At 41.5% G+C, this 13,302-nt stretch overlaps 1 protein-coding gene across 1 annotated transcript in view; it reads left to right on the top strand.

Moving 5' to 3' along the window:
* The window catches only part of rims2b (regulating synaptic membrane exocytosis 2b), an 85,761-nt gene that overhangs the window by 48,730 nt on the left and 23,729 nt on the right, over positions 1 to 13,302 (top strand). Inside the window, exons 17-27 of the mRNA XM_053675356.1 lie at positions 721 to 789; positions 1,221 to 1,356; positions 1,473 to 1,556; positions 3,780 to 3,851; positions 6,034 to 6,093; positions 6,929 to 7,003; positions 8,432 to 8,476; positions 8,632 to 8,688; positions 9,047 to 9,226; positions 10,723 to 10,832; positions 11,002 to 11,034. Of these exons, the coding sequence (XP_053531331.1) occupies positions 721 to 789; positions 1,221 to 1,356; positions 1,473 to 1,556; positions 3,780 to 3,851; positions 6,034 to 6,093; positions 6,929 to 7,003; positions 8,432 to 8,476; positions 8,632 to 8,688; positions 9,047 to 9,226; positions 10,723 to 10,832; positions 11,002 to 11,034 (921 nt within the window). The remainder of the gene's footprint in view (positions 1 to 720; positions 790 to 1,220; positions 1,357 to 1,472; positions 1,557 to 3,779; positions 3,852 to 6,033; positions 6,094 to 6,928; positions 7,004 to 8,431; positions 8,477 to 8,631; positions 8,689 to 9,046; positions 9,227 to 10,722; positions 10,833 to 11,001; positions 11,035 to 13,302) is intronic.

Raw genomic sequence — 13,302 nt, 5'->3', positions numbered from 1 at the left:
TTCTAGAAAAATAAAACGCATTTATGAGCGTAATCCTGTTTCGAACACCTTTCAGAGACGCTGTCGGCACTAGGGGATTTTTGTCGAATTTGGCAAATTCGAGTTATTTTTGGACACTGTAGCGGGTTCTGTGTCTCGAATCCAGCGGACTGTGAAGTTCGTAACAGATTCTGGCACTTCCCTGATAAGTCTCACTGTTCAATTGAGTCATTTCACTGAGTCCAGTTTGATTCAAAACTTCTGACCCTTTAATATTTTACCATATAAAACCACATCAGCCGGTTGATTTGCACCGTAAAATTGATATTTCATATTGGTCAGGTTTAAAAAAAAAAAAAAAAAAAGACAAAAAAAACCCCCTAAAGGCTTATATTTTTTTTTCTTAAACGTTAAACTGATGTAGCGTGCTGTGTGAACAAACAGGAACGTTCTGATTTATAACAGATTTCATTTTGGCAATTTCATATTTATTTATTTATTATTTATTTATTTATTTAGCAAATTGGCAAAACCTAAATCCCTAATGAATTAATAATAAAAATAATGAATTAATAATCAAAATAATAAATAAAGTGTGTGTGCCGTGTATTCAGCTGATTACATTGACATCAGACATACTTAGCTCAATTACACTGGACATGCATAGCTTTTCACCTCTCTCTCTCTCTCTCTCTATCCCTTTATCTCTCTCTCTCTATCCCTTTATCTCTCTGCTGGCAGGATCACAGCGAATCAGTGACAGCGAGTTTTCTGACTACGAATGCGAGGACGGAATTGGCGTCTTATCAGGTACCGACTCTTTCTCTTGGTTTCTCTGACGTTCTTCTCGCCTCTTCTCTTCCTCCTAGACTTTGCATCACTCTGTTTCTCTCTCTTTTTCTGTCTTACTTTTTCCTTAAAACTTACGTGTCACGTGACATGTTGCGAGGAGTAATCAATGAATAATCGATAATAATCTTGATATTAGCGTTAATTTGAAACGCTGCACGCTCTTTCACTTCCTGGTTTTGCCAAGTGAGAGGTGTACACGGGTTACAGCAAGGGGCGGAGCTTAAGTTAATCATCCCAGCGCAAACTTCACCTTGTGGGCTTACCGCTAGCCTCGTTTGTGATTGGACCGATTTAAATCAAGCCCCGCCCTTGCTGACCCCACGTTGTTGATCACTGAAGCTGTATGTTTTAGGACCGGTATAATTCAGTAATGAATAATATTTCCTTAGATTACCGGCACAACGGCAGAGAGATCCAGAGCTCCACTCTGTCCGTTCCCGAGCAGGTCATGTCGTCCAATCATCGCTCTCGATCGGACGTGATGCGCAACCGCTCTCGTTCTCCCAGCGTTCCTCCTCCTCACAGGTGGAGCGCTCTTCCTCACACAGTCCAGATAAAAACGATTAATCAGCACGCATCCCGCTTCATGTTGTGTCTTCTGTCTCGTTTCTATCCCTCCTGCGTATCCGTGTCTGTCACAGTCGGAGTTTGGACCACGGCGTGAGAGGACCGGTGCATTATGGGCCTCGACATCGACTATCCGAAGACCGATATTCTCCTGATAGGTATGTTTTCAGCAAGCTTTCAGATATCATTTGTTTTGAAGTGTTCACTTAGAAATACCACAGGAGGTGGACAAAATAAAATGGCTACAGCTACTCCGGAGGGTTTATTTGGGTTAATTATTTATTAAAAGCCAACTGTCAGCTATAAACTCAGTCTGAGAATTAGCACTACGATATTCGAAAGAGGGCAAAATAACGGAGTTACAGAAACTGGAAAATGATTGAACGTGTCAAGAGGAAGAGTCTCAAAAGTCAGGCCAAGCATCATGGACAAACAGAACACCTCACTCTTCTGTCTGTAGAGGTCCAGAATACTAGCACTTCCCAGTTCTTGTGTACGTGTTGGTTCTGAGCTTTTGTTCCATGCTGACTGCCTTATTGCCATGTTATCGGACCCTTGCCTTGTTTATTGGATTACTCGTCGGATTAACCCTTGGCCTTGCTGTTTATAGTTGTCTTGACCTTGATTTTAGACAACGTTTTGGATCCTCGTCCTCGTTCTCGTCCTCGTTTTGGATCTACAACTTCCCACAGGACTGAATTGAGCAACTCTAAAACAATGTGATGAACGTCACAAAGATACAATTCAGAAATATATATTTTAAATCAAATTCCAGTGTGTGAAGCTGTAAGCCTGGAGGCCTGAGCACTGTGGAGAAAGAAATGCAGTCCCACATCTGGATGGGTTTATGTTTGGAAGAAGCCAAAGATGCCTTCAAATCCTAATTTCTACGGCCAACTGTTAATTACAGTGGAGATCCATGATGGTTTGGAGCACCATCTTGTGGACATTTTTTAGGTCCAGTGTTTGCTTTTCATGGCCGTCAGCCACTGGTGCAAACATGCTTTACTGATGATGTTCCTGTAGTCTATTATAGACTGGAGCTTGGATTGGTTTGATGAACATCAGGATGAAGTTAAGCAGCCTTCTGGCACGTTCTGGAACTGCCAAGTTGATCTCCACCTTCTTAATCCCCGAAAGACTTGGAATGTTTTCTACTTTCAAAAGGATCCAACATCCCACCTCAAACCATTCAGGACTTCCAAGAAGGAATAACATCTCATCACACCCGTATGTGCTTGTTGAACATCACATTCCAGATTTATTCTCCTGTGCTGTTATAATGCGCTCCACTCTCTCTTCTGGGAAGGCTTCCACTGGATTTTGGGGCGTGGCCGTGGGGATTTGTCGTCATTCAGCTACAAGAGTGTTAGTGTTGTTGAGGTCAGGAACTGGAGTTGGGACGTCGAGGAGGCTCCAGTTCATCCCAAAAGTGTTCAGCAGGGTTGAGGTCAGGGCTCTGTGCAGGACACTCGAGTTACCTTTGACCTTCTGCCAATCTTCACACACCACGTCTTCATGGAGCTCACTTTGTGCACAGAGGAACAGGTTTGGGTCTCTTAGTTCCAGTGAAGGGAAATTGTAAAGCTACATTCTATACAATTATGTGCTTCTAGCTTTGTGGTAATAGTTTGGAAAAAGACCCACATATGGGTGTGATGATCAAGGGTCCACATACTTTTGGCCATATAGTGTATATTGCTATGCGTTTACGTTATTTTGTCCACTCCCTGCACGATGTGGGGAACAGAAAATGGAAATCAAGAACGTGGGACTGATTTTGTCGCTGTGATGGTAACAGGTCACATGTTCGGCGAGTGTCGGATATGTAGCCTTTATTTAACCTGTATTAAACATGCTGAAACTGCTGAGGTCTTAACATCCACCCCTGATCCAAACTATAATCCACATTTCTGTTCGGAAAAATCCGAGCATTGACCCGCAGCAGCTAAGGATAAGAGAATCATATATTAAATTGTAAATATATATATATATATATATATATATATATATATATATATATATATATATATATATATATATATTTATATAAAATAACCAGACAGACGAACTCTTAATTAGTTAGTCTATCTTTTACTTTAATCTTAAAACTCATTTAAAGTTTGTAACTGGAGCTTAAAGACCACCTTCCGGGGTAAATTTCCTTAGTTCAAGACAATGCTGCTGTATATAATAGCTATAAATGTTCTTCTATACACACAAAAAAAAAAAGGCCTAAAGAGGTTAGTCTACTGGAGCCGTGTGACATCTCAGTTTCATCCCTTTCTCCCTTGTTTACTTCATTCATCAGTCATCTTTTCTTCAGATCTCTCTGTCTTCACTCTGGTGTCATCTGTTCTCTTTTTTCCCTGCGACCATAGAAACTCAGTCACTCACCCTCATCGAGTCCGAACCAGATATCACACCATTGATACGCCTTTCCAGGACCACAGGTACATTTTAGCTGAGAGTTACTGACAGGATGGATAGCGACCCCCCCAACCCCTCCCCCACCTGCTTTTAGACGATTGACTGGCAGTTTGTCAACAGGAGGTATCTCTGAATCGGTTTTACTGAGCGAGAACGTTCCTCGTATTCGGAATCGGGTTATTCAGGTATTCAGAGAAAACATACCCTTGGGTTTTGAAGGAGAAGCTGACCAAGCGTCCACCTCCTACACTTACAGCTCACTTTAACTCATCGTTTCATCTACAAACAGTTTAGTCCCTGCGATACGCCACAGCTCCTCTGTCTCCTCTGTGTCATATTTGTGTATTTAATATTGACCACGAGTGACATCCCGTAATGTGTCCGAGTCTTTTTACAGCCAAAACGTACATTTCAGCGTGACATATCATGGTTACATCAAACTCCTCAAATCATAAGGAAAGGTAAAGATGCTAGAACGCCCCACTAACCCCGCCCACACCCTGACCCTTCAGAACTTCTCATGGGAATCGTTACAAGTTTGTTCACTTTATTACATTTTTTTTAATTTATTTTTTTTTTACATTTTTGCAATTTTTTTCAAACGTTATCAAACACTTCGTTAGGTAAATGCTGCCCAGCCTACCTTTATGACAAAACATTAAATATTTTTATTCCCGTCCTTCGTGTGTGTAATTAGAGGAAGCTGACGCTGTTCTTGTGTGTGTGTGTGTGTGTGTGTGTGTGTGTGTGTGTGTGTGACCCTTGCAGTCTCATGTACCCTATCTATCGGGAAGACGCACTGAAGCTGTTACGCACAGCTAAGACGACCCGAAGCTACTCGGACAGGGCTTATGGTAGTTCGGAGAGGTAGCTAAACCACGGCGGTTCTGTGTTTTAGTGTTTTTGGATAGTTGTGTCGATTAGAGTAGCTTGTGGTGCCTACTGTTTGGACGGTTTACATTAGGATATGTTATTAGAGAGCTTTTGTACCGGGTGAGGAGAGAAAATGGCCATGCCTTTTCTAATGGCATTGTGTGAATGTAAAGGTCCGGCAAGTGTGATTCATTTGATTTATTTAAGCGTGTTAAATTCTTGAGAAACAGCCGCGTCGCCTCACGTCTTGGAGGATACGCTGGAAACGAGAAGCGAAAGGCTCTCTTACTTTGCTTCTTCATCTTCAGACTTCTCAAACGTATGATATGAACAATAACCAAGCAGCGTGCTCCTGTTCTCACTTCCTGTACGCGTCTCTGTTTCCTCTCGCTTAAAAATAAACAACGCAAAGGAGCGTACGCTCCTCTGTCCCGGAGATGACGGATACAAAGCGCTGACACTGGAGACTCCTTCCATAAATCTTATGAATAAAACTCTCTTACAGAAAACGTCACCATGTCAACGATTGCACGTTTTCTTCAGTCCGTTTTGGAACGGGAGCATTAATATTAATATAAACCTGCGCTAGTGCCAATTATAACTGCTGTTATAGAAAATGAATCAACACCTTCTGACCAAATGCAACAGCTATTTAATTACCTTCAAAAGCAGAATTCCGAGGGTTTAAACAAATAAATAAAGAAAGTATTTCTACGTCATATTCAACAGCGCGTTTATGGTAAAATAAAGATGTTTCCGTCACAGCGACAAGCGCAACAATATCTTGTAATAAATGGATTAACCGCGGCGAGCTTTCCGAGATAATCAACACTTCCTGGTTGATCCATGAGTCGTAGGTCGTAGGTCATACTTACTGGACCTTTAAACACATATAATTAACCGTGGCCGTATTCTCTCGCTCTATAACGTTTCGAGACGTCGTTGTGGTTGAGTTGAGTTGTTCTCCCTGTCTCAAGCGTGGACCTGATCCTGCCTTTGAGTTCAGCACCAGAGTCGGATAGATTAGGCGGTCTCTTTAGCTCCACCCTCAGGGCGGTGTCTTCAGCATCAGCGTCTGAACCACGGAGGTCTTGTGTCGCTTTATTTAAAAATAACACCTCGTTGGCTGAGATTTACTGATCTCAATCTTCACGCTGCTGCTGTGTGTCCCAGTGTTCATGTCACATACCGGTATTCCCTTAAACAGGTTTAAGCTGCAGTAGTAGTAGTAGTATGAGTATTAGTGGTATTAATAGTGTTAGTAGTGTTAATAGTAGTAGTAGTAGTGCTGTGTGTAGGTTTGTCTCACTGTGTGTGTTGTTTTATGGTCAGGAGGATGAAGCGAGATAGGCGAATGTCGGTCTACAGCGACTCGTATGAATCGCCTGAGAGGTAAAACAGTAGAACTTTAGCGAAATTTTTTTTTTTGACCCGCTTTAATCAGGCTCAGAAGATTGTTCTGGTCCAAAGAGACTACGAGTGACATTAAATATCTTGGCGTTTCTCTATATCATAATAATCACCTAATCTTCTTGTGTTTTTGAACAATAAAGAAATAAATATATATCCATGTTATGTAAATCTCTTGTCATCAGGTGACATTAACCAAAAACAAACCTCCTTTGAGCATCACTACTGCAGTATGTGGCGTGTCTGAGGTCCTAGATTCTTCCTAGACGTTACGCCCCAGTGTCAGAAATCGAAATCAAGCTAGTTAACTAAGGAACTGGAGTAATGCTAGCTAACAAGTCCGTCAGGTTTTATGTTAGCTGCCTAGACGTCCGGACGACAGATGAAACACCAAACCGAGTGAACATCAAAGCGGGGACGTCTACAGGACCAGAACATATCTCTAAAATAAAAGCCTCAACTCTGTCTGCCATAATTTTTCATGCATCTTGTTTCTGGTGATCAGAATATCCAGACACGCTATCTTACAATGACATAAAAGGATATTTATATTATATTATATTATCTTTTAGCAATGCACCAACGACAGCTAGTCAGTCTCCTTCTCTAATAATATACTGTATTATATAGTTGATTATTAGCACGTGTTGTAGAGAGATCGCTCCTTCACAAGATGATCTTACGTGTAAACATGGAATGGATTAAATTCTACAAAGGTGTGGGAAGTGAGAAGCTGTAGTTTAGTCGTCTTCATGGTGCGTCCGTTCATTTCCGACCTTCATTTCATTCTCATTCTCTTTGCCTCCTCCACATAAAGACATTACAATGGTCCCAATCACGTTCCCTCACCGTGGCCCGATCACATCATGAACGGATCCTCGGACGATTACAGGTAAGTCAGTCACCACCTGTTTGTTGTTTCTTTACATCAGGGGTGTCAAAACACAAAGTTTAGCCACCGAGAACGCGTCAACAATTCTTCTTTTTTCATTTATCTGAAAGATATACTCCGAGCACACACGGAAAACGCACGTTTCGCCTATAAGTCACGTCAACACGCTGTAATTCATTACCAGATTGTGCTTTTATACACACCGTGAGGGCCAAAAGTCTGAGAGCACCAGTGAAAAGACTCATTTAATACGACGGATTTTACAGACAACAAACTTGAGTGAAAAGTAGAATCTTTAAAATGTTCACGAGTTTTAGAGTTTATCAGTATTTGGTCCGTCCCCTTTTTTTTTTTGCTGTAACGACCGCGTGCGCTCGAGCTCACGGACTCCACATTTTCGTGCTAAACCTTATGATCAGTTTAAAACAAATAAAAAATCGAATTCATCGTCTGATCACACGCTTCGATAGAGGAGATTAGACACGAGGAAAAATCTGACCTTGTGTACAAAGCAGTTAGCACGGTCACTATCGTACATCTGCGTACTTTTAAACATGGACCTGGAAATCGTGGAGAATCTTCACTATTAAATATAATCTGCATTGTAATTGCAGACTTTTGGACCCCGATGTATACTGTATATATTAAATATATATATAGAAAAAAAACATTACGACCTGGAACTGAAATAAGCTTCGTTTGGATCGTGAATCTTAAATAATATTGACCCGATTACTGTCAAAAATGACTTCTTAGTAAGTGAAAATATATTTGAATATAGTCCGATTTATCTTGTATTTCCTATTATAATATTACAATAAAATATAAGATTGTTCAAAATATTTCCAGACTTATTTAACCAATAGTCTTGTCTCTGTTGCCAAATAATAGTAATAAATATTATTAGTATTATAGTATTTATCTGTAGAAAGTAGCAGAGTCATCTGTAAAGCCGATAAGTGTGTATAAATCAGTCTGAGTAGTAGTGTTTGATTTATAATAATCTCATAATAAGGAATATTAGATCAGTTTGCTCTTTTTCACTTGATAAGATATGAGTGTTTTTTTTTTTATTATTATTATTTTTATTCCAGTGCTAAATGAGTTCTTTTGGAAGCAGATGTGATTACAGGGTCAATACCACATTTCGTCAGTCTCCGTATTTACAGTGCTCTATTTTGCCCCCTGGTGGAATAACAGATCACTTTGTTTTCCAGATTTTTCAATTGATGAGTAGTCCACATGACGATTATAATTTAGCATGCGGATTCTAAATTCGTCCGGCGTGCCGGGTTAGAGCCGGATTAGGGCCGTACGTTTGACACCTCTGCTTTACATCAGCTCGTCATTCTGTCACACTCACACACTTTTAATCCATCTTTCCACCATTTTGTGAGATGTTAACACCGAGCTTGGTCTCTACGTTAGGAACTGTCCCAAGATCGAAATCGAGCCTTCAACAGACGCAGAAAGGTATCAGATATCTACAGCATTTCAACAAACGTGTTTCCTCTTACAAATGGCTGAACATTTCTGTCACGGAGGAAGTAAAGATTAGCAGTACTGTAATTGAAGGACGTTAACAGGAGTGTTTTTTTAAATGATATTTTATTTATATTTTGCTCCAGAGAGGATCATATACCAGAGTTTCCAGTTAGCCACGAGCCATTTGAGGAGGATTTGAGGTAATACCGTAGTAAAGTAGGACTAGTGTTACATTACAGTAGATTTACAGTAAAAAGTACAGCTAAAACATGCTTATTGCTTTCTCTCTACACTTTAAAATGGTGACATGACCTTCCCCCTCCCCCCTCCCTCTACAGGTGCTCTGCGTTTTGTTTGCTAACACCTCTTCCTCCGTTCTTTCTCTGTTTCGCCTGTAATCATTTTTTTTTTCTCGTCACAGAGCTGCGACGTCGCGGCTTTCGCACGTACCTCCTGTAAACGTTGTTTTCACAGGAGCGTGGCTCGCGTAAACGTTCCAGAACTGTGACCCTGCGTTTCCGTGCCATAAGCAGCCGTGTTTGATTAACGTTTCCGCAGGTACGCTCGTGCCACCGTGGACAGGCATTACAGGTCGAGGTCGGCCGACCAGCGCCCGATGATGGAGAGACAGTTCTACACGCGCTCGCGCTCGTCCGAGCGTCCTGAACCGTCCTACATGAGGTCCATGCCGTCTTTACCCTCCAGGAGATCCGCCCCTCCCTCTCCTGCCTTAACGAGGTGATCCTGACCAATCACGGCGACTAACTCCAAGCCATGCCCCACCCATGTTTTTTAATCGTTTACAGTGCTGTCTTTGATTTTGTGTCGATCTGTAGACTAGAAACGTGGTGGTGGTTGTTTCCAAACTAACGTCTGTTTTGGTTCTTTTCTTTTCGAAAGACACACTACTTATATTCTCACGGGATATAATGGTGTGAACCCCGGCATCCTGTATTTTGCTTCTTTTTCTTTTTCTTTCTATGTTAATTTGAATGTACTAACATTATCATTTGTTGTTGAACAGCATCCCGTTTTAGTTTTACGGCCCGTCGGCTGTGCTAACGTTGCTAAAGGATGTCCGCGGCTTCTTACTTTCCTCCTCGGAGCCATTTCCCCGGGCTGTGTTTAATATCGCTCCTGTTTCCCGCTTCATAACTCCTTCTGAGACGGTTCCGAGACGGTTCTGAATAAAGTCGTGTCTTTGTGAGATGTTTAGTCTCATGCCGCTAAATGCTACCGATCTCGTGTTGGTCGATCGCCGGAGATTATCCGACGAGGCGACAAGCAGACGTAATCGAATGCTCAGAAGGGGCTATGAAGATTGTTTATTGTTTATTTAACGTGCATTTTTTAGCTCGTGACTCAAGTTCGCAGCTAAAATGCACTCGACTGCGACATATTTACCACCGCATGCACCGATCTGGTCAAATATGTGGAGTCTCCGGCAGAACTGCGGGGTAGAGTACTCTGTGACCTGTGTTATTTAATGTGACTTGAGTTATTCTTTTTCTTTTGATAAAGTTTATTAAATACAAAAGTTTTATTTTGTCTGTAACACCTTTTTTTCCACGACGAACTAGACGAATGAGTTCTCTGCAGGTAAAAACCTCTTAACTGTCGGTAAATCTCTCAAATATTTCCTCTTATTTCTTTCTATTATTATAAAATGGCTGACATTTTAAAAAAAGAAACTATATCTAGACGTTCCGATTCACTTTGAGTCATCTTATTAATTTTTTTAATGAGAAAGCTGTATCTAGGTATAGTTTCACATGATGTCCTGTGAGCGTAAAATGAGCTAATAATGAGAAATATTGGACAGATTTGCCTTTTGTTAAGGTGTGTGCACTTGCTAAGATTGATTTATTTATTTATTTTTGCCGTGTGTTTATTAATGTTTATATTTGAACCCAACCTGTGCCAAAACTGATTCATTTTGCTACGCGTACATGAAACGTTTTTTTTTTGTTTGTTTGTTCGTAATGTAAATATAAATCAAGGTTCTGCTACATATGCGTATGTCTTAAATGTTCCCTGCTTTACCCCGAAATTTCATTTGATTTATTTTCTCCTATCTATCTATCCGATCTATTTTCTCTCTATCTTTTTTTCCTCCCGACTCTCTCCGTCGTCTCTGCCCCAGCTGCCGCGCCGCGTGAAGTCTGAGCTCGTCACTGGTGTGACCGCTCGCTTTTGTTTCAATAACGTTATTAAAACTCTCGTTTGTGCTTCAGGGCGAATCCTCGGGCCGGATCGGTCCAAACGAGTCCCTCGGGCACGCCGGCGTCCGCCCGGAGAGGGCGGCAGCTGCCGCAGGTCCCTCCGAAGGGCTCCGTCGACAGGAGTGAGTAGTTTTTTACATTTCCCGTTAACTGACATGCCTCAGAGTGAACCCGATGATCTGGTTCTGATCCATGATTTGAGCCACAAACGCAGAATACACAGCTGTTTGCGGTCCTGGAGCGATGTGTTACTGTAGTGAGTGTTTTGTTCTTCACCCCGTCTTTTCCCAGATGGTGGCGAGGGCGTGGCAGAGCCTTACGAAGGTGTGTAGTGTGTACGTCTGTGTGTCCCCGTCGACTCCCGCAGCTTTTACAGGCCTCTAGAGCCGCGTCCCTGTACCGTGTTCATTGTTTTCCGCAAGTCTTGCGGGTTCTTTTTTTTGTCTTTCTCGTTCTGCTTCTTTAAAGTCTTGTTTAAAACATACAGTATGTGTTTGCTCCGCTCTGTCATCCTCCCTTCTCTTACTGGCTGAACGCTTTCTGTGTGTTGGTTTCCTTTCATTCCTGAAATAAATCTGGTCTTGTGTAGAAAGAAAGAAAGAAGGATGATTTGAAGAAGAAAGACAATGAAGTATGGAAGAGAGAAAGAGGATGTGAGGAAGCTGGAGAAATGGAAGAAAGAAATAAATAAGAAAGGAATGAGGGTCGAAAATAAAAACGTAAGCCGGGAGGAAGGATAGAAAAAGAAGAATAAAAAGTATCAGAGGAGAGGGATGAAGTGAAAGAGGGAAAAGATGAAGGAGAAAGGAAAGTAGGCGGGATTTATAGTATGCACATGCGCTGTGTTTAAACAAAGCCGCTGATTGGTCAGCAGTGTGACATCACAAACTTGGAATACTTTTAATAATTATATTAGTCAGTAATCATACTTGTGTGTGTGTATGTGTGTGTGTGTGTGTGCACGTGTGTGTGTGTGTGTGTGTGTGTGTGTGTGAGTGTCGATTAAAATGCAGATTTTGACATTCTTCTTTTCTGATCTCTCGTTGTGATTGGTGCAAAGCCTCTGTCAATGAAGTTGTAGCAGTATCTGTGGCTCCGCCCCTCGGGCAGCCCCCTGCCCCGCCCCCAATATCACAGACAACACCTGGTAAACCTTTCTAAGCAATATCAGAGTAGACGATCTGCTGAATGTGTATGTTGTTACGTTTTGAACCTGTGAACCACAACACGTTAGTACGGTTTGGGGTCATAGGTCATGCTAATTGCTAATGCTTAGTATGGGTTAGCGTGTTGAGCTTTTATACGTATAGGCTAATAGAAAGTGCCCCCTAGAGCACGCAGTAGTCCAGTGCATAGTGAGTAAATAATATCAGTCTATCGAGGATCCGTTTGTTATTTTTTTTCTCGTTGTTCAAACTCTTTTCCTTTCTGTTTCTTCATCCTGCATCCTGCGTTCACGGGTGAAGTGCCTCCGTCCTGCGCACACACTCCAGCCGGTAATCATGCTTCACCAGTAGTTAGACATGTTTCCATGATTTTACAGCAAACAGTCCTGTAGAGTTACCGCAATCGCCACGCAGTGATCACGTATCAAAAGTGCTGTAAAAGTAGATGTTACTAAAAAGTAATCAGAAAAGTTACGATTTTACAAAAAAAAGCTACTGAAAAAATTACATTTTGCAAAAGTTACCAAAAAAAAGTTACGGTACTGTAGTAGATTTCACTAAATAAATAATAAATGAATGAATTAATTAGCCAGAAAAGTTACCTCCAAACTTTAAGGTTTGTGAACCAAGTAGATTTTAGAAAATCAGAAGTGGATTTATATGAATCTTCATGTTTGTAGTTGTAGTACTTCATTATCTTCCATCCCTCTGGTTTTTCGTTGTTGCTTTTTTATGGTTTTTATTATCCTTTTTTTTCAATCTGCTTCCGTCATTTTCATCACCAAAGCTCCAATGGGGGTGGAGCCTCCAGCGCCGCCCCCTGCACCAGACCCTGTCTCTGAACCAGACCCCGCCCCTTCGTTGCCTCTTGAACCTGTCATTTCACTTTCATCTGGATCAGCTCCGCCTCCAGCCCCGCCTCCAGCCCCGCCTCCAGCCCCGCCTCCCCCGGTGCCAGGTGTGTCACTAGTGTGTGATTAGTGCTCCATCCACTCCTTTTTTATCCGCAGCAGTTTTTGGAAGACGGACGGAAATGGAAACGTTATACAGGAAATGAGATAAAGGGTGGCGGAAACCGATTTTTGGCTACATTTTAATCTGCAGAAATACAACCCCGAGTCCAAAAAAGTTGGGACTCGTATGTTATTCACAATAGGACATAGAAAACATATTAAATATTTAAACTGAGGAAATGTTCCATTGTAAGAAAAAAATAAGGTCATTTTGAATTTGATGGACGCAACACGTCTCAAAAAAGTTGGGACAGGGCAACAACAGGCTGGAAAAGTAAGTGTTAGTAAAAAGAAACAGCATGCTGCGGCCATTAAATTCAAAATGACCTTATTTTTTCTTCTTAAAATGGTACGCTTCCTCAGTTTAAACATTTGATGTGTTTTCTATGCTCTATTGTGAATAACGTACGGGT

Source organism: Ictalurus punctatus, chromosome 24 (assembly GCF_001660625.3).
Source record: "Ictalurus punctatus breed USDA103 chromosome 24, Coco_2.0, whole genome shotgun sequence".
Taxonomy (NCBI): domain Eukaryota; kingdom Metazoa; phylum Chordata; class Actinopteri; order Siluriformes; family Ictaluridae; genus Ictalurus; species Ictalurus punctatus.
The sequence above is the reverse complement of the archived record's forward strand: the minus strand, read 5'-3'. Positions and strand labels throughout refer to the sequence as shown.